The sequence below is a fragment of the Pan troglodytes genome, chromosome 5, assembly GCF_028858775.2.
Source record: "Pan troglodytes isolate AG18354 chromosome 5, NHGRI_mPanTro3-v2.0_pri, whole genome shotgun sequence".
Classification (NCBI taxonomy): domain Eukaryota; kingdom Metazoa; phylum Chordata; class Mammalia; order Primates; family Hominidae; genus Pan; species Pan troglodytes.
The window spans coordinates 49,399,665-49,422,428 of NC_072403.2; the positions used below are offsets into that span (position 1 = coordinate 49,399,665).

The window sequence follows — 22,764 nt, forward strand, 5'->3', positions numbered from 1 at the left end:
GGAAAGGGGGCACCTTAAGTAACCTTAGCAGGGTCCCTGAGCCTTCCCTCGGAGGCAGGGACCAGATCTTTATGGGGCTAGTGTAAGGTGTTGCCTCAGAGGCCTGGGTTCTAGGCCTGGCCAGGCCTATTTTGAGATCCTGGCTGGACCAGTTCACGCGGCTTAGAGCTTGGGCTGTGCGATGCTACTGCCCCCTAGTGGTGCTTACTGGTAGTTCCAATTCCTCCCCTACTGCCGGCCCCAAGTGACTACAGCCACACGACAGGTTGTGGAGTTCATAAAATCTTTTCCGAGCCAGCGGGTTGCAGCCAGAGCTGCCAAGTTCAAAGGCATTGCCGTGGGTTCAAGTGCCCCCCAAGGCTGTTGCTCAGTCACAGCTTCCAGAGCTTCCTTCCCACCACACTGCCAGGAGCTGCCAGAGCCCCCATGCAGCCCCTGACCCCAGTTCCCTCCCAAGTCCCAGGGCCCGACCCTGATATCTGGGGCAAGGTGCTCGGGACATAGATAAGTGAAATGGTGTGCAGAGGCCCAGTGGAGAGTCACATCTCGGTCTCAGCCAACAGACTGTCCCCTAGTCCTGACGTCATTAGCACCATCTGAGAGCTGGGATCTGTGGAAGGGCAGAGGAGTGTTCAGACCACCATTCCTTCCTCCAATGGGGACCACAGATAGGTGAGAGCCTAGGTTCTGCACACCCACTCTCCCTTGTCCCGAGCCTCTTCCAGACCTGGCTCTGATCAACCCTCTGGGTTCTTACCGCTGGGGCACATCCAGGAGCTGCTGCCTCTCTGGTGGGCAGCAGGCTCCCGCCCTCTCTCCCATTCCTGGGTGTCGCCAGCCCCTCCTGCCACTTCCTCCTCCTCCTCTCCCTCAGAGAGGAGGTCACAGATCTGTTGCTGCAGCTCTGGGCTAATGCTGTTCTCAGCCAACACCAGGCTCCGCAAAGCTGTGGGGTAATTTTCTACCATGTCCAGCAGGGTCTGAAGTGGGGAAGAATATGGAAAAGGATGAACACAGTTAAGGCAGGTCCTCAGACCCCAACCTGCCACGCCTTAGGTATGTCATCAGACACATAAGCTAACCTCCACCCCATCCCCTGGCCGTGCCCAAACATGACGACTTCCCACCTGAGCTGACTGGTTGGTGAGCCCTGTGCCCTCCAAGTCTAGCACCTCTAGGGTACGACTAGAGGCCACAGCTACAGCCAGCATTCCTGCCACATGGTCACCTGGGGAGACAACACACGTGCACACATTCATACACATGCCTGCTAATCCTTACAGATAGCTTCCCCATTGCCTTAACAACTTTAGATACTAATCCCTGGCCAAGGAAACATGGACAATTGGTGGTGGTCAGGAAGGGATCATTGTGATTGGTGAGTGAAGGCACGAAGCAAGTTAGGCCCACGGGTGGTGACTGATGCTTTGATCTATTTATTGGTCACCTGGTCCTCCACAAAGCTATCTCCTTGACCCCTGGGGGCTCGCCTTTCTCTTCCCTCTCCCAGTGTACGGGTTACCATGTCAACTGTTGGTCCCAGGCTCTTGGATAGGGCATGAAGCAGTGACAGCCCAAGGGGGTATTCTTGAGCCTCACCCAGGGGGTTGTAATCCAGATTGAGGACGCGGACCTGGGAGCTGTGGGCCACGGCAATGGCGAGGCGGCTCCAGCCCTTAGGGGTGATGCCAGGGTTGGCACTCAGCGTTAGCTCCTTCAAGCCTGGGCAGCATCATAGCAAGAAACCAGAATAGGGAGGGTTAAGCCCTCCTCCAGCCCTTCCCCACCATCCCTGAGTCTCTGGGGTGTCCCTAGTGGCTGGGCACCACCTTACCCCCACCATAGAGGTCAAGAGCCATTAAGGAGGCCCATGCTTCCTCTGCCTGCCCCAGCCTGGATTCCTGAGTCTCCATGCTGCCCCCCGTCCTGCCCCTTCCTGAGAGGAGTAGAAAGATGTTCTCACCCACATCATCAGAGCTCTGGGGCCACACCCCCTTCCCTCTGCATTTCGATTTTCATCACTGCCACACTAGCCCAAGCCCTCAACAGGGTCCTGCTCACCAGATTTGGCCCCATCTGGGGGCAGGAGGCCACAGATGAGGTTGATGGCTTCATCACCCAGCATGCAGTCCCCCAGGTCCAGAGCCACGAGGGCAGGGTGGAGGGCCAGGGCTGGGTTCAGCAAGGCCAGCCCCGCATCTGTCAGGGGGCTCCCATGCAGGCTGGAGGAGAGTGAGAGAGCAGGGTTACTGCAGTCCTCGGCCCTATCTACATGGGAAAGGGACACTTTCACTTCTGTCAGCCCTAGGTATGGGGAGGGCACTCAGTCACAGCACTTGAGGGGCCTGGAAAAGGAGAAGGAAAGTTCTAGATTCTCAGGGAATACAGATAGAGGGAGAATTCGGTTTGTTTTCTGGGGCAGGGATCCAGGACATTGCACAGGGAGGGGCAGAGAAGGGGTGGGTGGGTGGTGGACCGGAACTCTGCAGTGGGCAGGGCTCTCGTCCCCACGGGGATATTCCCCCTTGGGAACCGAGGAGCTGCCCCAGTGAAGTAAATGCAGATGATTAGGTGGGGAGGTACGGCCCCCACCTCATGTCAGGAAGTGGTGGGTATCCCAACACGGGTAGGGTCGCGCGTGCAAAGTCCAAGCATGTGCTTGGAGGGTGCTGTGAAGGCATGGGCCGAGGCACTGTGTATGTGCATAAGGCATGTGAAGGTAGTATGGTACTGGAAGGAGTGTGGAGGAACAGGAGGTGCCAGGGGTGTATGGAAGGGTGCAGTGCCCGGGACCCCCTTGCGAGGGGGCGCACTCACAAGAGGGACTGGATGGAGCGGTTGGTCCGCAGAGCCTCAGCCAGCTGCTTGATGCGGCTGGGGCTGGACACGACGCCCAGGTTAAGGTTGAGCTGCGCCAGGGACGTGGCCCCGGCCAGGGCCCGGCAGATGCGGCCAAAGTCGCGGTCGCAGAGGCGGCAGCCGCGCAGTGAGAGCAGGCGCACGGCGTTGTCGCGAAGGCCGCGGCAGATGTCCCGCACCTCGGCGCCGGACAGCGGCTCCCCCGAAATCTGGATGGAGCTGGGCAGCATCGTGCCCACGGCTGGGCCTCCGGGTACGGGGCCGGAACGGAGGTTGGTGGGGCCGCGGGCGGGGCCGGGGATAGGGCCGGGGTCGGGGCCCCGGCAGGGGTCGCGGGCGGAGTGGGGCCGGGGGTGGAGGCGGCGGCTGTGGCGGAGGCTGCGGCTGCGGCGGAGGCTGCGGCGGGGGCGGAGAAGAGCTACCGGGACTGAGCCGGAGCCGGCCAGAGGTGCGGAGGCGTCCAGGGCGCGGGCCGGGCTGAAGTGGGGCGGCGCTGGGGCGGGGGCGGCCCGCACGGTCCGTGTCTGGGCGTTGGGGCGGGTGCGCGTTCCGGGGGTTGGGCAGGCGCTGCTCGGCGCTTGTCCTTGTCCCTCGCGGTCGCGGCGGCGGCGGCGGCAGCGGCAGCGAGTGGCTCAAGGGCTTCGGCTTACCGGTCTCGGTTAGGAGGCCGTACCCGCTCCCTAGTTCTCTGCTGCCCGGCTCCCCCCGACCACCCCGCGGGCCTGGCCGCACGGCTGGCAGAGAGAGCCTGAGGCGGGCGCCTGGCGGCAGCTCCGGCTCCAGCTCCAGAGAGCGAGCGGGCGGCGAGTTCCCATGGCAACGGCCGCGTCACCGCCGCTCGCCCCGCCCCCTGCCCGGCTAAGGCCACGCCGGCCCGCGAGGTTCGCGTACACTGGGTGGTTCGGGGCAAGGAGCTGGGAGCGATAGGCCGCTCTTCCCTTGGGAGTGGGGTCAGCCAGCTGGCAGAAGGAAGGCGGCAGGGCTGAGTGGGTAGGGCTGACGGGGAGCGGAATGGAGGCACGCCCCGTGGAGATGGCGTTGGGCACGGTTACTGGTGCTTCTGCCCATTCTTCCATCCTTTCCCGTTCCTAAGGTCCATACCCCCGCCGGAATCCAGGGCACTGTTCCCTCCTATTTGGAAGGCCCCAGGGCCCTTTCATCCGCGCCGCGCCTCGCCCCCGCCCCCCTGACTCGAGGCGCAGCGTGCGTGGTGATCCCGGCCCATGGGGACTTCCCCGCTTGCTCCTCGCCAAGATGGCGGCCTCATCAGGGAGGCCCCAGGGACCACGGCTGGGCAGAGCCAGCTTGAGCTGCTGGGGAGAAGGGTACCCCATAGGGTCCCTAGGGCAGGGGAGCCTCAGATAGATGCAAGGTCCTGGTGCCACACCTTCTCAGGTACGCAGGGCACTGTTGACATCTGAGGGTGTGTCCATGCCGCGAGACTGGGGCAGCCAATACAAAGAAGGTGCCAGGGCCAGGGCCCTGGAGCACTGGTGAGGACATGAAGGCGGCTGAGCCACACTGCACGGTGCAGGCGGTGCTGTCTCAACTTTGTCCTCTGGCCAGGGTGGTGGGGGACTCACTTGTGTAACGCAGGACAAATGAAGGGCACCTCTGTTAGTCCCTTTGTTAGGAGGAATAGATGCTGCTGACCCAGATTTACTAGTGTTAAGAAGATTATTTTACATAAAATATAATATTCAATATAGTGAAGGGAGGTCAAAGGCCCTATTCCCACTCTTAGCCACCTGAATTAACTTATTAAGTGGAGCAGATTAAAGAAGTGGTGGGGGTGGATGGTGCTATGTTAGGAGTGGTGGTTGGTTTTAAGAGGAAAGACAGAAGAACTAAAAGGAGCTGGCCCCAGTACCACCAGGGCAAAGCCAAATTTGGCTTCAATTAAGAGCTCCATAGGAAAATTATCAACACAATGCCCAGGTGCAGAAGATCCTTGTTTTGACACAGGGTTTAAGTCGGGATGTTTTGTCCAATTGTCACTGCTTCCTTGGCTTCCCAAGAGTGCAGCTGAGCCCAGACTCAAGCTGGCTGCAGTGTTCCATCAGGCTTATGGCTTTTGTGCTTGAGGCCTCCCTGCCGCTTCATGGGTCAGGTGTCATATTCAATCACTGCCTTCTATGTAGTCTGGCCTGTCCCACCTTTATCCTGCCTGAGTGAGGATATGAAGAAGGGAACATATGACATTACCATTGTTGACTGAGCAGGAAAGTATATAGGAAGTGGGATGACAGGGAGGACCACTGGATCAGCCGCTGCAGTTCCAGACTTCAATCAACATTTTAATTACCAAGTCTATATTTAGCAAGACAATGTGGGAGAGATAAAGAGGAAGGAAGGGGTAGGTGGTGAGGGGTTCTCAAAGGAGCTGACCCATTTTCTGCATTGGCTGCAGAGCCTTGCAGTCCTGGCCAGGAGTTCTTGGCCTTGTGCCTTTCAGAAGTGCCGACAGGCATCAAGGAGGTACTTACGCAGCTACAGCTCAGTGGCAGCTGCAAACCCCATCTACGAAACATGTCATCAGGACTGTCCTTTAATAGTCTTCCTCCTCTCTGCAGCTGCGGGAAAGAGGACTGGCCAAGAATTTCAGGTGGGGTCAGTGTGACTGCAGGGTCACCGCAACAGCTTTGGCTGTGGCGTTGAGGACGGTGGTGGGAAGCCGAGCAGCAGGGAGCATGGCAGGGATGTCTCTGGGGACCCTCTGGATGGGCGGGATGTTGGGGCCCTCCAGTGTGTCCAGGATCCCTGGAAGGAAGATGGAAGGTGAGCGAGGGTCAGATGGGCCCAGCCCACCGGCCATCATATCTAGCTTCTTGCTCTAGGCAGCTGCTTTCCCATTCTCCCCCACCCAGACCTTCCTGCCACTTACCCTCTACCACTTTGTGGTAGGCAAAATGCAGATAGAGCAGGAAGAGCATGTGTAGGGCAGCCAGGGTGCCACAGAGGAGCAGCCGCTGTGTGGGGCCCACGGTCCGAGACACCAACACTGCTACCTAGGGCCATGAGAATACAGCTCAAAGGGCCTGGCTCCAAAGTGAGGAGTGGGGACAAGACACCCCCACCCAGGGCAGAACCATCTTTGGGCTCTTCCCTCCCATTTAGGGCTCTTTGTGAGATGGACAGCTCCAGGCTGTCTTCCCCAACTCCCTGGGAGGACAGCCCACCCCTGGAAGCCTCTTGCCCAGCTTACCATGCGCAGTGTGGACAGTCCACCCACCAACAGCCAGAAGAGGTAGAAGAGGGCGTGGAGGTGGATATTATAGGTGATGAACAGGACAATGCAGTGCCCAAAGAGGCCATAGCCCTGGGAAGGAGGATGGTGGAGAGGAAAATCATTCAGGTTGGGCTGCTTTCTGGCCCCTCATGGGGACCCTGGGAAACACATGGTCCATTGGCCTACTCCTCCCATTCCAGGCTTTGGGGCCCCAGGACAGATGCCGACCAAGGCCTGGCTACTCTTTTTAACATCACTCTTGCCCACCACACCTGGCTCCTTACCAGCAGTGCCAACATCTGCAGCATGGTGATCTGGGCGTTGCACAGGTAGGCAAGGAAGTAAATGAAGGATGAGACTCCCAGCCAGTAGCCGAAGCAGGTGCCAATGGCTGTGCCCATCAGGGTGCCCTCCCGCTGTGGGGTGAAGGCTCTATTTAGTCCTAGGAGGCCTCTGATCTCAGCCTCACCTAGGGCCTTCCGCAGGGGCTGTTCCTGTCTCACTCCACCATCGTACCTCAGGCAGCTTTCAACCTAGTGCAGCCACCCCCCCAAAGTTGTCTGTCCTGCTTACGATAATAGTGTCAGACGTCTTCATCCCATGGAGTAGGATAGCAACCAGAGTGAAGACCAGCATGAGAGGTCCATAGAGTTCACCTGCAATTTTCTGTCAATATACCAATTCATTCAGGCTGGAGGGTACAACAGCTCATCTGTTTATGGCTTCCCAGGATTTGCCTGGTGGTCCCACCCTCTGCCCTGGTGCTTCCCCCGGCTCTCCAGACATGCCACCCTCTATTCACCTGGGGGAAGTTGACCATCTTGATAGGGATCATGGACTCCAGGAGCCTGGGAGAGGAGAGGAGAGATTAAAGCAAAGGCAGCACAAGGCCATGAGGTTCTGGAGGGCAAGGCCTGAACTTTATTCATCTCTAACTCCAGGGAATGGGGCCTGGCCTAGAAGACATGTTGGATGACACGGCAGAACAGGGTAGTAAAGACAGATAGGGAATGAGGAAATCATTTCCTTGCCCCTAAAGTTACTTCCAGGAAGGACAACCCTCTGAAACTTAGCTGACTGAAACAGCAGCTATATGGAGAACTCAGCCCTACTGGGCCTTGAAGGAGGGCCCGACCATGTATCCGTCTGCCCCCTCCCCTTGAAAAGACAGGCAGGCTGGGCGTGGTGGCTCACGCCTGTAATCCCAGCACTTTGGGAGGCCGAGGCAGGCAGATCACAAGGTCAGGAGTTTGAGGCCAGCCTGGCCAATATGGTGAAACCCTGTCTCTACGAAAAATACAAAAAATTAGCTGGGCATGGTGGCGGGCGCCTGTAGTCCCAGCTACTCAGGAGGCTGAGGCAGGAGAATTGCTTGAACCCGGGAAGCGGAGGTTGCAGTGAACCAAGATCGTGCCACTGCACTCCAGCCTGGGTGACAGAGTGCGACTCCATCTCAAAACAAAACAAAACAAAGACACGACAAGACAGGCAGACCTCAGCAGAGAGTACCCAGAATTCAGGGCTGTAATGAGGAAGCCCTGGGAAAAGTCTAGCCGGCTAGATGGAAAGTTTAGAATGAAAGGTGTTACTGAGGAAATAGTAAAAACGCCTCCTCTTCCTGCTTATCTGTGCCTCCAGGCACTTTCGAGTACTTTCTTGAAAAATATATGTGAAGTGGTATGAAAATTTAGTCACTTCCCTCTTCTCTCAAGTGGCTAGCTCCTAATCATACCTGGGATTTTAGCTAGATTTTACTTCCTCTGGGAAACTTGTCCTGTCCCACCCACCAACCTGCTTTGGCTCACATATCCCTCCTGTGTGCCCCATCATAGAATGAGTACTGTACTGTAACTGCACTCAAGAGCAAGGCTCCCATCTATCTTCACCACTGAACCAGATACGATTAGTTTAGCGTCTGGCACAGAGCAAATGCTTAATAAATACTTGCTGAGTGGTCCTGGGTATTTGATTAGCATTGATTAAAGGATGAACAAAAAAACCAAGCCAGGATTAAATCTAGTTCTTGAAAAGTCACTCAAAAACTATGCCCTGATATTTTGATTCTGAGACTGTTCTGGTGCTGGGAATAAAGATAAACAAGACAGAGCCTGCTTTTGAGATGCTGTTGGTCTCTGGAAGGAAGATTCCAGGAATAAGAAAGGATAGCAGTGGTGAAGTGCTGTCTATTAGAGGCAAGCGCAGAGTTCTTTTTTTTTTTTTTTTTGAGATGGAGTCTCACTCTGTTGCTCAGGCTGAAGTGCAGTGGCACGATCTCGGCTCACTGCAAGCTCCGCCTCCGCCTCCCAGGTTCATGCCATTCTCCTGCCTCAGCCTCCCGAGTAGCTGGGACTACAGGCACCCGCCACCACACCCGGCTAATTTTTTTTGCATTTTTAGTAGAGACAGGGTTTCACCGTGTTAGCCAGGATGGTCTCGATCTCCTGACCTTGTGATCTGCCCGCCTCGGCCTCCCAAAGTGCTGGGATTCCAGGCGTGAGCCACCACGCCCGGCTGGCAAGCACAGAGTTCTATAGGAACACCAGGAGAGAACAAACTGGGGATGGGATTGAGGAATGTGGAACAGAGGAAGTGACATCTGAGGTAGGTTTTGAGGGAAGATGAGTAGTCAGTTAGATGGAAAAGAAGAGGAAGATGGTGTGCTATTATTACTTGTTTCAGTGACAGGTGCAGTGATGAGAGGTGATGGGGTCATGAAGACGGGGAGCCCACTAGAGCCCAGGGCTTGAAATCTGATTGTAGTGTGCACGAAGGTCTAGGTGTTAGGAGGGAAGCTTCTTCAAGAGAAGGCTCCTCACCTGCTTCGCACCTGAGCAGGCTCCACATCAAAGTAGGGTCTGAGGATGTCGATGTTGGCGTACAAGCTGAAGGCCCTGGAGGCTTGTCTTTTCCCAGCCTGCCACATCTGAAGTAAGGAAGATGGGCATAGGTATTGTGGTACTGTTGGTTCTAGATCCTGTTGCCTATTTTCCGTTTGATTTCTACATGGTTCTAACTGGACAACCTGGGGCGAACATCACCAACACCAATTCCAGAACACGGGACATACCTAGGTCTACTTTTCTACCTGCAGAGGATTCAATCTTGCTTACCTGATCTGCCACCTGCCGGCTCAGCTGTCCCTTAAAGCCCTTCATGCCCAGGAACTCTCCATCCTCCTCTTCAGCAGCAGCTGCATCAGCTGCATCAGCGTCTACTTCTTCCTCGCGCAGGCGCTGATGCAGCTCACCCATATCCTCGAAGCTAGAGCCTGAGGTATCATCCATGTTCTCCATGTCAATCACAGCTGAGCCTCCGCCCTGTGAAGACAATGGCTCCTAGAGTGCAGGACTTTTCTGTTCCATCCATTAAGTCCTCTGCTCATCCCAGGGTTTAGGGCTTTGTTCTTCCACTGCTGAGGATACGGCTTGGAATCACTACAGATCATGCCACTCCATTCCCCCTCATATGCTCTCAGAACGCCTGGTTTCTAGCTTTGGCTATCTTTTCTAGCCTGGGAAACCTACTAGTCTTCCATTCATGTCTTTCTCCTACGTTACCTATCAAAGACTAAAAGGCTGAAAAAGTACCCATTTCCTTCTTTCCTAAGCCCCAAACAAAACTATACACATAGTATGTTTCCAGCGAATGCCAGTGAATCCCACCCAACCCCACTCCATGCCTGACCCCGACCAACCTCCTAACTTGTTCCAAGAATACCTTCTTCCTAATGCCTCGGGCGGGCCCTGAAACCCGAGATCCTCAGGCTGGAGTACTAGTCTGGCCCTTTCAGGTCAATGTAAATCCACTGACTTTAGTGTGCACGAAGACCCAAAGAAGAGAGTTTTGTAAATGGAGCGGACTTCCAGGCCCAGAGGGGGAATCCCCAAGACACTTCTGGACATCGCCGGCCCTCCGGTTGCTGGCAGCTGGTGCCTTGGGGCCATTACCTGGATGTTTTCTTCGAACCCTCCCCATTCCGGGCCAGCTCCATTTCGGGCGCCGCCCGCCGGCGCCGCTGTAGTTGCCATGTCCCTTGAGGGCTCCCGTCGCTGAAGCCCGCGCTAGCCCCGCGCGCGGAGTGGGCAAGATCTGGGCCTCCGGGAGGTAGACGTCCAGGGTCGAGGAGAGGTGGGATCGGCCGGAACACAAAAAGGAGAAGCCCGGATGTTTGGACAAAACCAACTTCCGGAAGCTGGGGACGTGGACGGGGGCGGGGCAAAATCTCGCGATATTTAAGATTCCAGGAGGCGGCGCGTTGCCACGGAGACGGAGCAGGACTACTAGGACGCACGCGCGAGATAGAACCTCTAGTCTCGTGGAGAGATTGAAGATGGCGGCTTCTCAGGCGGTGGAGGAAATGCGGAGCCGCGTGGTTCTGGGGGAGTTTGGAGTTCGCAATGTAAGCCTTGTGGCCTTGAGCTCGGGCGGGAGGAATGAGAGCGGAACAGGGATGGGTCTTGGGATTGGCGTGGGGATAGCCGTGGGCTCACTGTCCCTTCGTGGACAAATTCGTCCCTTTGCTCTAGGTCCATACTACTGACTTTCCCGGTAACTATTCCGGTTATGATGATGCCTGGGACCAGGACCGCTTCGAGAAGGTAAGTGGGGCCGGAGTTGTCTGGGGAGGGTTATGAAGGCCAGACCCTGTGGTCTGAGCAGCCTGTGTCTGTCTCAGAAGCTGCTCTTGGGGGTCGCTCCGTTTGTAAGTTTGTTGAGCAATGTGCTAGACGCTCCGTTTACAGGCCAAATTAGACACGGTTTCTACCCAGTTCTGCAAAGATGTTCAGTCTTGTTGAGGAATGGTGTGTATAAACAAGTGAATCTAGTGTAATATGGTGAAGGTGGTTGATAGCGATGAAGACGGCAGGTTGGGGTGGGGAGCATTCCGCTGAGACCAGGAAGAGGGGCGGAGAGGTACTTAACATTTCAAGAGGAGGCGACATCTCAATTGAGCCTTGAATGGTAAGTAAAAAAGAACAGGAGTTAAATTATGAAGGGTTTGTTTCAAGTCAGTGAAGTTCAGGATATACAGGTTTTGTGTGTATTTAGTCTTTTGTATTGTTTCACTTAGCTTAAAATAAGGGTTAAAATTGCATTTAAATAGATTACTGAATGTTACCGTTTAGGCAACTGACCTTTGCGTGCAGCTTATAAACATGATCTGTAAATCAGTGCTTGGGAAAATTTTACTTTTTTAACCTGTTGATACAAGGAATAAAGTATGAACAATGAAAAAGGTTAATGCTTGAAAAAAAATTATGGCTTGTGTGAAGTGTGCTCCGGGAATGTCCAAGTAGTTCTGGCATGAGTGGTAGGCAAGGTTGAAGTGTGTCTTGGGCACTGTTGATGATAGGGAGATTGAATAGTTCTTAAGCAGACATGATGAGATTTGCAACCTTGATGCCTGGGAGGGAATGAGTTTGAGGAGGATCATATGGAGCAGGCAGATCTGTTGTAAGGGAAGCTGAGGTTGAAGACATGAACTAAGACTGATGGTAGAAATACAGCAAAGGTAGAATAGAAGGTAAATTTATGATTGCTTTGGTAAAGGCTGTGGGGGTAGCATAAAATGACTTTTTGGCTTGGGAACTGCTTTGATGCATTGTGGTATCATTTACTGAGAGGAGAAATGGGTCTGGGGAACGGGAATGATGATGCATTGTTTTCTGCATGTGGAGAAATCTAGCAGGCTAGAAGACTGTATGCTTGAAATGAGATCAGAAGTGAGATAACATTTTGGGAGTTGTCAGAACAGATAGTTGCTAAAACTGTTAGTACAGTTAAGGTGACCTGGGAGAGAGACAAGAACCTGGCAAATTTAGAGATGGGTGGAAGTCGATCATAAGAGAAGGAAGAAGAGTGGAGCTCAGAGCTCAGAAACCAGGGGAATAGTTCAAAAAAGGAGGGGATTTTTTTCTTTGCTTTTCATGCGGCACTCTTATGTCCCAGGCTGGAGTGCAGTGGCGCGATCTTGGCTCACTGCAACCTCTGCGTCCCGGGTTCAAGCAGTTCTCCTGCCTCAGCCTCCCGAGTAGCTGGGACTACAGTCATGCGCCACCATGCCCAGCTAATTTTTTGTATTTTTAGTAGAGACGGGGTTTCACCATGCTGGCCAGGCTGGTCTCAAACTCCTGACCTTGTGATCTGCCCGTCTCAGCCTCCCAGAGTGCTGGGATTATAGGCGTGAGCGACTGTGCCGGGCCAGGAGGGGGTTTTTTAATCAATGCCAAGCATAACAGAAGTCTAGTAAGAGGACTGAGTAGTGTCAACAAGACTAAGCACTATGGTAGTTTCTGTTTTTCAGTAGAATAGCTTCTGTGGATGGTTTGGTTGGAAGCCATATTGCATAAGGTTTTAATGAATGGACGACAAAAATGGAGACTTTTCATGAAACTTAAAACACTGGGCGAGATAGAATATTTAATAAGAGACATTTGGGCAAAGGGAGGTTTTTGGACGAGAGGATAATACTTGAGGGAATTATCTAAGGGGGAGGTATGAAGAGATATTACACAGAGAGCAGGTTTCACTTAAATGTTTTTCCTGTCCCTCTAGAATTTCCGTGTGGATGTAGTACACATGGATGAAAACTCACTGGAGTTTGACATGGTGGGAATTGACGCAGCCATTGCCAATGCTTTTCGACGAATTCTGCTAGCTGAGGTATTGGCAGGCATGGTGACAAGGCTGGAGTTGCTTTGGGAACTGCACTGACACCTCACTTGGAGAATTAAGTGTCTCAAGCTGTCCTTCCCTCCTTAATTTTCCTGGAATTTTGCTGAGCATTTTACCTTCTCATTCTTTGTAAATTTCTCATTAAACATTCTAGGAAGAGAGATAGCTCCCTACCTCTGGAGGTTGGGGTTACGGGGATAGGTAGGGGGTCTGTTGGGTTTTTGCAGATAAGTGGTTATTTTTCCTTGGGCAGGTGCCAACTATGGCTGTGGAGAAGGTCCTGGTGTACAATAATACATCCATTGTTCAGGATGAGATTCTTGCTCACCGTCTGGGGCTCATTCCCATTCATGCAGATCCCCGTCTTTTTGAGTATCGGAACCAAGGTGAGAAAATGAAATTTTGGGAGAAGTGGACTATCTGGGTTCAAATCCTGGTTGACTGTGATGTTGGGTAAGTTACTTATCTTTGTACATCAGTGTTTTTCATCTGTGAGAACACTTGCCTTGTCTCCCAAGTTTGCCATAATTAAATGGGAAACACGTAAAGCATTCAGCATAGTGCTGGCACTCAGACGTTTACTAGTTCTTAGGAGCTCCCTCCATTTGTGCAGGAGATGAAGAAGGCACAGAGATAGATACTCTACAGTTTCGTCTCCAAGTCAGATGCACTCGGAACCCCCATGCTGCTAAAGATTCCTCTGACCCCAACGAACTGTACGTGAACCACAAAGGTGAGTAGTGGTAGGGTGAGGAAGAGGCCCCACCTGTGGGTAGCTGCTAGTTTTAGGGACTGAGATCTTCTGACATGTTTTTCCTCCAGTGTATACCAGGCATATGACATGGATCCCCCTGGGGAACCAGGCTGATCTCTTTCCAGAGGGCACTATCCGACCAGTGCACGATGATATCCTCATCGCTCAGCTGCGGCCTGGCCAAGAAATTGACCTGCTCATGCACTGTGTCAAGGGCATTGGTGAGAACCCTGTGTGCCTTCCTGGGAAGGGGGATAGTTCGGTTGCAGTGGGGCAAGCTGACTAGGGAACTCAGCTGAGATATTCCCGGCAGGTAGAAAGCCAAGAGGGTTGTGCTTTTGCTGTTAGTAGCTTAGGAGGAGTATTCTTCCTAACCCTAGAAGGGTTTCCTATAGGCATGTTCCTTCTTCCTCTCCAGGCAAAGATCATGCCAAGTTTTCACCAGTGGCAACAGCCAGTTACAGGCTCCTGCCAGACATCACCCTGCTTGAGCCCGTGGAAGGGGAGGCAGCTGAGGAGTTGAGCAGGTGCTTCTCACCTGGTGTTATTGAGGTGCAGGAAGTCCAAGGTATGGTATTTGGGATGCTGTTCAAGTTAGGAACTAAATTGTATTTTCTTTGAAGGTGACAGAAATAAAAACCCTGGGCTCCTAAAAGTATAACATGGTTTGCTACCAAGTGGCAAATTAGAAAAAAGAATAAAAAAACATGGTTTGTTCTCATTAGGTAAAAAGGTGGCCAGAGTTGCCAACCCCCGGCTGGATACCTTCAGCAGAGAAATCTTCCGGAATGAGAAGCTAAAGAAGGTTGTGAGGCTTGCCCGGGTTCGAGATCATTATATCTGTGAGTATGAAGTGGTGAGATGAGTGGGCAGTGCTCTTTGGTGCTGCAGCTTCCTTCCAGTCTAGATGTGAAGTTTATGAGTAAGTTTTACAGGCAAGCCCTGCCTAGACTAAAGTGTCTCTTTGGTCCCCAGTCTCTGTTGAGTCAACGGGGGTGTTGCCACCAGATGTGCTGGTGAGTGAAGCCATCAAAGTACTGATGGGGAAGTGCCGGCGCTTCTTGGATGAACTAGATGCGGTTCAGATGGACTGAGCTTGGATGCTTCTGAGGCAAGCTGAAGCTTTGGGTTCTGACTGACCCACCCTACAGGACTGCTGAACAGAGCCCAGTGTGACTAGGGATCCTGAGTTTTCTGGGACAATTCCAGCTTTAATCAATACATTTTGTTAAATGTGCCATAAAATGAGACTTTTTACGCCTTTATAAGGCCTTAGATGTAAATAAACTCACCCAAACAAAAAAACTTTTTCAGACTACTTCTTTGTTTTTTGAGACAGTCTCACTGTGAGACTACTTCTGAGTTTGTTTTTTGAGACAGTCTCACTGTGTTGCCCAGGCTGGAGTGCAGTGGTGCAATCTCGGCTCACTGCAGCCTCCTCCTGGGTTCAAGCAATTCTCAGGAGGCTGAGGCAAGAGTAGCTGATGCTACAGGCGTGCACCACCACACCTGGCTATGTCTAATTTTTTGTATTTTTAGTAGAGACAGGGTTTCACCATGTTGGTCAGGCTGGTGTCAAACTCCTGACCTCAAGTGATATGCCTGCCTTGGGGCCTCCCAAAGTGTTGGGATTACAGGTGTGAGCCACCGCGAAAAACAGGGGGCCTCACTTCAGAACTGGTTTAGCATTTACCAATTAAGAACATCAGATGTGCACTCCAGCCCGGGTAACAGTGAGACCCTGTTTCAAAAACAACAGAAAGAACACCTCCTGAGAATTGGCAAATTAAGGTGGTTTCTGGGAGCACAGCCAAACCCTAGAAAAACATTCAAGCTAGAGTGAATGTGCCACTTCACCTATCTCCTGGTTTACCAGGAAAGTTCATGTTGCTATTGACAGCTATTGACAGTAGCAATTCCTGTGGGCCAGGCCTAGCAGCCACACACGAAAGACACTGTGAGAATGGTATGGGCTGCCTAGTCTGGGTATGTCAGGAATAGAAATCCTTTTCTAACTGGCACACCATTTCAGAAAGCTTGAAAGACCAGATTCATCAGTCACATTTCTTCCTGTTTTAGTCCCGGCTGCTCATGAAGTAACCCTGGAGTATGTCACTGGTTTTAAGACTAGGTTGAAAAAGGCAGATGGGTCCCTTTCTGTACGAAACTGAGATTTTTACTGACATGCAGATGTGCTTTAGAGTTAATGTTTCTACAAAAAGTTTCTATAAACAATAGAAAATTTCTAGCATGAAGTCACAGGATGTTAAAAATATTACAATGCAATAAATACAACTACACCCTCCACAGCCCCAACCAGACAGGAATAGGCAGCTATCAGGTTTGGAGGGAAACACTCTTGAGATCGCCTTCACGATCCACAGAAACCCAGAGCACCACACAGGAAGAGGGAGCAACACAAGACTCCAACTTCTGCTTCCCCAGCTTTGCTTCTTCTCAATCTGACCCTGCCTGTGGCCCGCACCAGCTAAAAACTGTAGCTTCAGTCCACTTCGGCTCTCGTGGAAACCCTCTTGTCAGTGGACTGGATGGACAACAGGTCTGTTTTTGTGCAGAGCACATGGACACACTGGTTTCTGTATGGATTAACTCTGCCTTACGGCCAATAATAACCTCAGGGCCAGGTCCTGTATCCATGTCCTCTCTGTTTACAGGGCCTTTCAGTGACCTCTAGAATGGACTCACAGTACAGGTTGTGATGCGAAGGCATGTATTCTTTTGGAAATGGCCTTTGAGAAAAGTAACCAGGGACCTGAAAGACCATGAGATTGTGGAAGGCACCTGGACTTAGTCCTAGGAGAAGACCAGCGGCTTTGCTAGCTGCTCATCACAGATGTAGCCTAGTTGGTCTGTATTATCCTTGGATGACAATGGTGTCATGTGACACTATCTAGGGTACTGTGGCTCTTGCGCCTGAGTGGACCTTGAGGCTGGGGAGGCCAGACTGAGGGGTCATTCATGGAAGGGCAAGATGTGTGAACTCTAAAGGGGATGTTAGCACTAAAGACTGCCCAGCCCTGGTCCTTGGAGGTACTATACTTGATACTGTGCCAAGTTTAGCAGTAGCCTGTACCATGGATCCCATCAGGTGCAGATTCTTGCCCAAAGCAAAGTTGAGAGAACTGACCAAGTTCTCTTCAGCACTTAGCACCTAACCCAGACATGCCCCTTAGGGAGTGGGGAAAGTTTCCTGCCAGCCCAGCAGCAAAAGGGCTCAGTGGGAGTTGGAGTGGTCCAAGAGAAACCCTGGCACAAGTAGTTGAGGGCTGTGCTCTTGCTGCGAGCCTTGCTAGTCGCAGGGTTGGGCACAGCACCCTTAGTTACCATTCTGTACAGGTATGTGGCTGCACGGGGGTGGGAGGGCTTGTGGGAGAAGGGCTGCTCTGCTCTAGCTTTTCTTGGAAAAGCCAAATCTCCAAGTAGAATGGGAACTATCTGGGACATCTAGACAGAATAGTTTAAGCCCTAACTCCCTTTCTTGATACTTTAGTATAATTACTTCTGGTCCTGCACAGGGCCTGTTCTCTCCAGCTCCAGACCTGGATCTCTTTCCAGGCTGACAATGGTGGAAAGTGAGGTGGCAGTGCAAGAAGGGCCTAGAGATTAGCTACAAAGGGAAAGAAGAGATGACAAGAAAGGCCGAGGAAGGATGCCCAAAAGCTTGATTCAGGGTTCAAAGATGGTGGCCAGGCCACCCCCATCATTGTCCAGCACCTCCGTCTCCAGCATTGGCTTTGTTTTTTTGAAAAGTGAGGGAAGATTCTTGATGTGAACTTCTTTTCGGAACTGCTCTCCCAAGGGTTTCTGTGGAAAACAAATGAGAGAATTAATGCTGGGCCCTCAGTAGTAGTTAAAGATTCTCTTGGCCCGGCGCAGTGGCTCGCGCCTGTAATCCCAACACTTTTGGGAGGCCAAGGCGGGTGGATCACCTGAGGTCAGGAGTTCAAGACCAGCCTGACTGACATGGAGAAACCCCGTCTCTACTAAAAATACAAAAAATTAGCCAGACGTGGTGGTGCATGCCTGTAATCCCAGCTACTTGGGAGGCTGAGGCAGGAGAATCGTTTGAACCTGGGAGGCGGAGGTTGTGGTGAGCTGAGATCGCACCACTGCACTCCAGCCTGGGCAACAAGAGTGAAACCCCATCTCAAAAAAAAAAAAAAAAAAAATCTCACCATAATGGTCAATAACTACAGCTGGTTTATGGTTTGCCCATACACATGATTTAAGAAGGGGGTTGGGAGCACTAATGAAGGTGCATGACCTACCCCAATGCAACCAGCAATGAGGCGTTTGAATTGGTCCTTTCGGCGCTTGTCAGCCACTTTCTGCAGGGAGGGGTTTAAAAGCTTGCAGTCAAACTGGTCCAGTGAGTCCTTCTGTATTTCAGGGATTTGCTCCATTACAGCTCTTATCTCCAGGTACCTGGGGCGCTGATATCAGCAGGGATAAACTTACTGGATGTAGGTTTGGATATTGCCACCCTCCCCATTTCCTGCCACACCCATTTCTCAGAGATTGCACCAGCAATTTGGCAGGTGCCTGAATATAGGATAAGGCCCAAGAGACTAGGAGCAGACTGAGTGATGAAGCTGCAGCCATCCTTCCCCCATGCTTTCCCCACTCACCAGTGCCTCGTATATCTGGAAGGCCAGATGGACCAGGGAAGCCATGCACCCGTCGTGCTGCCCATGCATCTGTAAGCCTTTCAGCACACTGGTGAAAAGCCACGTAACTGCATCTGCGAGCAGTGTCCCTGACAGCACCTGGGGAGACAACTGTGCTTTAGGGCCACAGGGGGCCTCTCTCAAGGCCTCAGCACCCCAGTTCTTCTGAATGATTTAGTCAATCTGCATGACCCAAACCTTCCATGAGGGGCAGGTTGAAAAGGGGTGAATAACCATACTTGTTTGAGGAGAGGCCAGCAGAGCTGTGAGGTTGTCCTCTGGCAGGACAGAGTATCTTTCCAGGCCAGGGAATTGAAGGCTGTAATTAATAGCGCTGTACAAACATCCTAAACAGGAAAAGATGAAGAGTTACAATGGGAAAAGAAGCACAATTTTCTCTGATGATTATTACACATCAGGAGCCGGAGGGTTTTTTTTTTTTTTTCCTCCCCCCTCTAAAGATGGGTTTGTTTTGTTGCCCAGGCTGGTCTTGAACTCCTGGGCTCAAGCTATTCTCCCATCTAAGCCTCCCGAATAGCTGGGACTACAGGTGTGCCACCATGCCTGGCTTAGGAGCTGGAGTTTTAAATAGCTAAGCAGGAAAAATAAAAGAAGTGAGTTTACTTCCTCTATTTTTGTGTATTGCCAGTCAAAAAGAAAAAATCAAAATGTGAGAAAACCTGTATGTGTAGGATGGAGACAAAGCTCAGGCCTGGCTTGGGGAGGCTAAACACCAGGGATCTGCATCAGTGTGCCTACTATGTGTTTTCCTGAGAGCTCCTGCCTATGTTGGTATGGGAGACACCATGGCATTGCACCTTTTCCCTCGTTTTTTTCTGGGGCCTTTGGAACTAGGAACTTATGTAACAAAGGAGTATTACAAAAAACTCTTGATAGCACCATAGAGCAAGAAAAGTAAAAGGTGACTCCCCACCTGGGCAAGGAGTAAAGGTATCACCTGCTCCTTCTACCCACCTCATGCTTCATCAGACATTTGCCCAGGTCTGTAAGCTCTGCCATAGCTGAGGGGGTGACCTCTGTGGCCATCATTTCTTCATCTGTTATCAGAGAGTAGAATGTTAAGCTCCATCCTTTCAGAACAGAGAAGAATATCTTGTTCTGACAGAAGCGCAAAAAACAAAGCAAAGCTGAGTGTTCTAGGCTAAGTGGTGGCTAAGTAGTACTAGGAGCCCTCCCACCTCCACATAATAATGGCCCATGCCCATGGCTGATCTTCTAGAGATGCACTCAAGCTGTACATGAGGGAAACAGGAGCTTCTAGGCAGAAACACAAAATGCTGCAAATACTGAAGTTACTTTGTTGTTGGACAAATATTTGAGCATCCTTTCTACCAGACACTGATTTAGTTACTGGGGATAAAAGGTATAGGACAATAGGTCCCTTCCCTGATGGGAGTTTACATTCTAACATGGGAGATAGGTAAGAAAGGAATACATAAATAAAAACATAATGTTGGGTAGTGACAACTGCTATGAAGAAGAATAAAGCAGAGGAATACAGAGTAGCTGGGGTTGCATTTTTGATAGGTTGGTCATGGACGATCTCTGGGAAGAGGTGACATTGGAATGAAGCAAGAGAAAAGATCACATATACGGTTGGGAGGAAATCATCTGAGACAGAGGAAACAGCAAGTGCAAAGGCCTGGAGGTGGGAGTATGATGGAGGCACACAGCAAGAGGGCTGGTCCAGAGATGATAACTACATGTAGGGTGTCTTCTCCTCATCAGACTGCAAGGAAACTGACCTGGTTCAGAAGGAACAGTATTTAGGAGGCTAAGAGCAGAACTCCAAGGTCTCACAGGCTCACTTACCGTCTCCATCTGCTGGGGGAGCACTACTGTGGTCAGCACCCTTCTTTGAAACACAGCAAACCGCTAAAGCAAGAAAGCAGGGTTACTAGGTGAAGGGTGGGTATATACTACCACAACAGCCACCTCAGGCCTACTGATCCCAACCTGTCTCTGGCCAGGTGAGGAAGGAGGAAGATGGGGGTACCGTCCAAGGCACAAGAATTAGCTTCACCAATAGAAATAGAGGCATTCTGATGACCGAACTGTTTTGGTCCTTCAAGTTCAACTAGCTGAGAGAAAATTACAGAATTCTCTGAGAGTGAGTGACTAGGAAAGGATGCTTGATACATCCCTGGTCTACTTTGAATCTCAAACAAACAAAATGACACAGTAAAAATAAAAAGAAAATTAACAGCCTCCATGTCCAAGAATTTAAAACATTTCCCTATTTTGACAAAACTAGGAAGTTATTCCTAATGAATCCAAATTCCTTCTGCTATTTTTGTTCCCCCATATTCAGCTTGCAATTCATAAAGTATCCTTAGGTTGACTTAAGGACTGCCTTGCTTCTATCTAGTTATTTCTTTTGGATCTGTCAGTGTTGCTACAAACATGAACTTTTTTTTTGAGACGGAGTTTCACTCTTTCGCCAGGCTGGAGTGCAGTGGCATGATTTCGGCTCACTGCAGCCTCCGCCTCCCGGGTTCAAGCGATTTTCCTACCTCAGCCTCCTGAGTAGCTGGGACTACAGGCGTGCACGCCACTATGCCCAGCTAATTTTTGTATTATTAGTAGAAACAGGGTTTCACCATGTTGGCCAGGATGGTCTTGATCTTTTGACCTCGCAATCCACCATGCCCACCGCAAACATGAATCCTTTGCATTAGTCAGGCCTTCATGGAGTTGGCTGAGCGACCAGCTCTTCTTCCAGGAAAATTCTCTATAGCCCCAGTTTCGACATGCCACTTACTGATTAGGTCCATGACTTCTCGGGTTAACATCCTCACCAGTTGCTCCTCCAGCATCTCTTGAGACTCTGGGTTTTCATCTGCAGCCTCATCTTCTCCACTGCAGAAAACCAGGGGGCCAAGTTCCACAGGAGTGCAGAAAAGGAAGGACAAGGAAAGCAGCGACCCTAATCAGACTCTCTCTGACCACTTTCTTCTCCTTTGGGTCTTCGTTTTATGCAAAAGTTGGGAATGGACAGCAGTGATCCACTGAAGGACATTATTACTAGTGACTCTGTCCAGTTGGATAGACATTACAGAATCAAAATAAGTGAGTAAGGTAACAGTAGCCCCTATGAAGGCTGGATATCAGAGTCTGCCTGCTGGTAACAGCCTGTCCAGACAAGCCATGTATCACCTAGGCTGAGAATGACTACAACCTACTGCTCTTCTACCCTGGGACAGCAGAATCCCTGCCCGCTTCCTTTTCCCACCCCAAACCTGGCTGCCAGCTCATCCACCAAGAAGAGTGGGTAGGTATCCCTTACCACAGCAGGCTCCTTTGGTTGATAACTTGCCATTTCTGAGAAAGCCTCTGGGAAAACACAAAGGAAATAAATACTAGAATTGGGGAAAGGATTGGAACACATAATATCTAAAGTCAAGTCCACTTCATGATTAAAATTAGCCAAGGATGATTCTAGGCATCAATGACAACCTCTGTAGACTCCACACCACAAGGTTAAAAAAAACATCTATGGTTTCTGTAACCTATCCCACATCCCTGATGAAGGTGGTATCTCAAACACCTCTTTGCTTGGAAAGAATTAACAACATTTTTAGAATTCCTGGGTCTCTAGACATACCTGTTCTCCACCCAGCTGGTCCCCCTGCTTAATTCTAGAGTAAGGATAACAGACCCAGCATTCCTGGCAAGGGTCTGTGAGCAAGCATTCCTCTTTTTACCTCTCCTTAGTTAACAGGAGGTTAGGAGCAGAATCTGCAACTGAAGCTGTCTTGTGGCAGTTAAATCAGTTTAGTTCTTTGGGGGCTGCTCGATCCTACAGCAAGGATAGTCAGCTGGGGTAGAAGCTCTGCCCAGCCGGTCTGGCAGGGCTAGTAGACAACACTTCTAGAAGCTCCTGACTTGCAAAGCTCAGAAATGGCCAGAGGCCTTAATAGTACTCTTTGCTTCCTGTTCCTGACTTATCTCTTACCATATGGAGGTAGGTGAAAAGAGGTCCGAGGATGGGGGATACCAGGGCTTCATAGTGCTCTGGGGGACAGAAGAGCACCAGAGGCTTTACAAAGACCCGTGCTGCAACAAGTTAAGAAATTTTAGTGCATAGGCACACATCTCTCACCTGCCAGGTGGTGGGTTGCACCCCTGGCAGAATCAATCCCTAAAGGATTTGCCAGATGTCAAAAATATCCTGTGTTAACAGTAAAAAATCTTAAAGTTCTTTTCCTAAAATCCTAAATGGCATTGATATTGAATTCCATTATACTCTTAGTTTAGCTGCATTTCCGTCAGGCTGCACATTATGGTCACTGGCCCAAAAAGTAGGAATAAAAAAATAGGAAGGAGGATATCCTTGTAACAAACTCTCCTTCACCATTCTCCTTATAATTTCAGGTAAGAAAGATTTGCCGGCTGCGGCGGCTCACACCTGTAATCCCAGCGCTTTGGGAGGCCAAGGCGAGTGGATCACGAGGTCAAGAGAGCGAGACCATCCTGGCTAACATGGTGAAACCCCGTCTCTACTAAAAAATACAAAAAAAAAAATTAGTCGGGCATGG

The 22,764-nt window shown here is 51.1% G+C and overlaps 4 protein-coding genes across 8 annotated transcripts in view; 1 reads left to right on the top strand and 3 right to left on the bottom strand.

Moving 5' to 3' along the window:
• Positions 1 to 266: 266 nt before the first annotated feature.
• On the bottom strand, positions 267 to 3,089 carry LRRC73 (leucine rich repeat containing 73). Its single transcript, XM_001138441.6, has 6 exons — positions 2,818 to 3,089; positions 2,062 to 2,222; positions 1,600 to 1,722; positions 1,128 to 1,228; positions 758 to 980; positions 267 to 610 (listed from the first exon to the last, which is right to left on the bottom strand). The coding sequence occupies exons 1-6, from the start codon at positions 3,087 to 3,089 to the stop codon at positions 540 to 542; spliced, it is 951 nt and encodes a 316-aa protein (XP_001138441.3). The 3' UTR covers positions 267 to 539.
• Positions 3,060 to 22,738, top strand: POLR1C (RNA polymerase I and III subunit C). Of its 2 annotated transcripts, XM_001136605.7 has the most exons (10): positions 3,060 to 3,131; positions 10,326 to 10,487; positions 10,615 to 10,686; positions 12,644 to 12,751; positions 13,017 to 13,149; positions 13,377 to 13,496; positions 13,586 to 13,738; positions 13,936 to 14,085; positions 14,243 to 14,359; positions 14,493 to 14,822. In XM_001136605.7, exons 2-10 carry the CDS (start codon positions 10,419 to 10,421, stop codon positions 14,609 to 14,611), a joined length of 1,041 nt encoding a protein of 346 aa, XP_001136605.2. In that variant the 5' UTR covers positions 3,060 to 3,131; positions 10,326 to 10,418; the 3' UTR covers positions 14,612 to 14,822. The 2 variants fall into 2 exon arrangements, with proteins under 2 accessions (XP_001136605.2, XP_016811070.1); XM_016955581.3 differs by lacking the exons at positions 3,060 to 3,131; positions 14,493 to 14,822 and adding an exon at positions 22,601 to 22,738 and having other exon boundaries at positions 10,332 to 10,487.
• YIPF3 (Yip1 domain family member 3) lies at positions 5,136 to 10,300 on the bottom strand. 4 transcript variants are annotated; one of them, XM_001138532.7, is made up of 9 exons: positions 10,036 to 10,300; positions 9,199 to 9,405; positions 8,905 to 9,011; positions 6,891 to 6,936; positions 6,662 to 6,754; positions 6,373 to 6,504; positions 6,065 to 6,178; positions 5,744 to 5,867; positions 5,136 to 5,619 (listed from the first exon to the last, which is right to left on the bottom strand). In XM_001138532.7, exons 1-9 carry the CDS (start codon positions 10,114 to 10,116, stop codon positions 5,471 to 5,473), a joined length of 1,053 nt encoding a protein of 350 aa, XP_001138532.3. In that variant the 5' UTR covers positions 10,117 to 10,300; the 3' UTR covers positions 5,136 to 5,470. The 4 variants fall into 4 exon arrangements, with proteins under 4 accessions (XP_001138532.3, XP_063668543.1, XP_063668544.1 ...); XM_063812473.1 differs by having other exon boundaries at positions 9,199 to 9,497; positions 10,036 to 10,297; XM_063812474.1 differs by having other exon boundaries at positions 9,199 to 9,500; positions 10,036 to 10,275.
• The window catches only part of XPO5 (exportin 5), a 53,177-nt gene continuing 46,644 nt past the window's right edge, over positions 16,232 to 22,764 (bottom strand). Inside the window, exons 24-32 of the mRNA XM_009451326.4 lie at positions 22,182 to 22,279; positions 21,513 to 21,559; positions 20,988 to 21,085; positions 20,039 to 20,101; positions 19,181 to 19,263; positions 18,445 to 18,552; positions 18,167 to 18,304; positions 17,807 to 17,971; positions 16,232 to 17,342 (exon numbers count right to left, since the gene is read on the bottom strand). Of these exons, the coding sequence (XP_009449601.2) occupies positions 17,205 to 17,342; positions 17,807 to 17,971; positions 18,167 to 18,304; positions 18,445 to 18,552; positions 19,181 to 19,263; positions 20,039 to 20,101; positions 20,988 to 21,085; positions 21,513 to 21,559; positions 22,182 to 22,279 (938 nt within the window). The 3' untranslated portion in view covers positions 16,232 to 17,204. The remainder of the gene's footprint in view (positions 17,343 to 17,806; positions 17,972 to 18,166; positions 18,305 to 18,444; positions 18,553 to 19,180; positions 19,264 to 20,038; positions 20,102 to 20,987; positions 21,086 to 21,512; positions 21,560 to 22,181; positions 22,280 to 22,764) is intronic.

Excerpts from the sequence above, each read along its gene's own strand:
- LRRC73 (XM_001138441.6), bottom strand. The coding sequence starts at position 3,089 with ATGCTGCCCAGCTCCATCCAGATTTCGGGGGAGCCGCTGTCCGGCGCC. Across the intron at positions 2,223-2,817 it reads CGCTCCATCCAGTCCCTCTT|CCTGCATGGGAGCCCCCTGA; the intron begins GTGAGTGCGCCC and ends ACTCTCCTCCAG. Across the intron at positions 981-1,127 it reads TCACCAACCAGTCAGCTCAG|ACCCTGCTGGACATGGTAGA; the intron begins GTGGGAAGTCGT and ends TCCCCACTTCAG.
- YIPF3 (XM_001138532.7), bottom strand. The coding sequence starts at position 10,116 with ATGGCAACTACAGCGGCGCCGGCGGGCGGCGCCCGAAATGGAGCTGGC. Across the intron at positions 5,868-6,064 it reads GACTGTCCACACTGCGCATG|GTAGCAGTGTTGGTGTCTCG; the intron begins GTAAGCTGGGCA and ends TCATGGCCCTAG. Across the intron at positions 5,620-5,743 it reads CTACCACAAAGTGGTAGAGG|GGATCCTGGACACACTGGAG; the intron begins GTAAGTGGCAGG and ends TCTTCCTTCCAG.
- POLR1C (XM_001136605.7), top strand. The coding sequence starts at position 10,419 with ATGGCGGCTTCTCAGGCGGTGGAGGAAATGCGGAGCCGCGTGGTTCTG. Across the intron at positions 10,687-12,643 it reads ACCAGGACCGCTTCGAGAAG|AATTTCCGTGTGGATGTAGT; the intron begins GTAAGTGGGGCC and ends CTGTCCCTCTAG. Across the intron at positions 13,739-13,935 it reads GCACTGTGTCAAGGGCATTG|GCAAAGATCATGCCAAGTTT; the intron begins GTGAGAACCCTG and ends CTTCCTCTCCAG.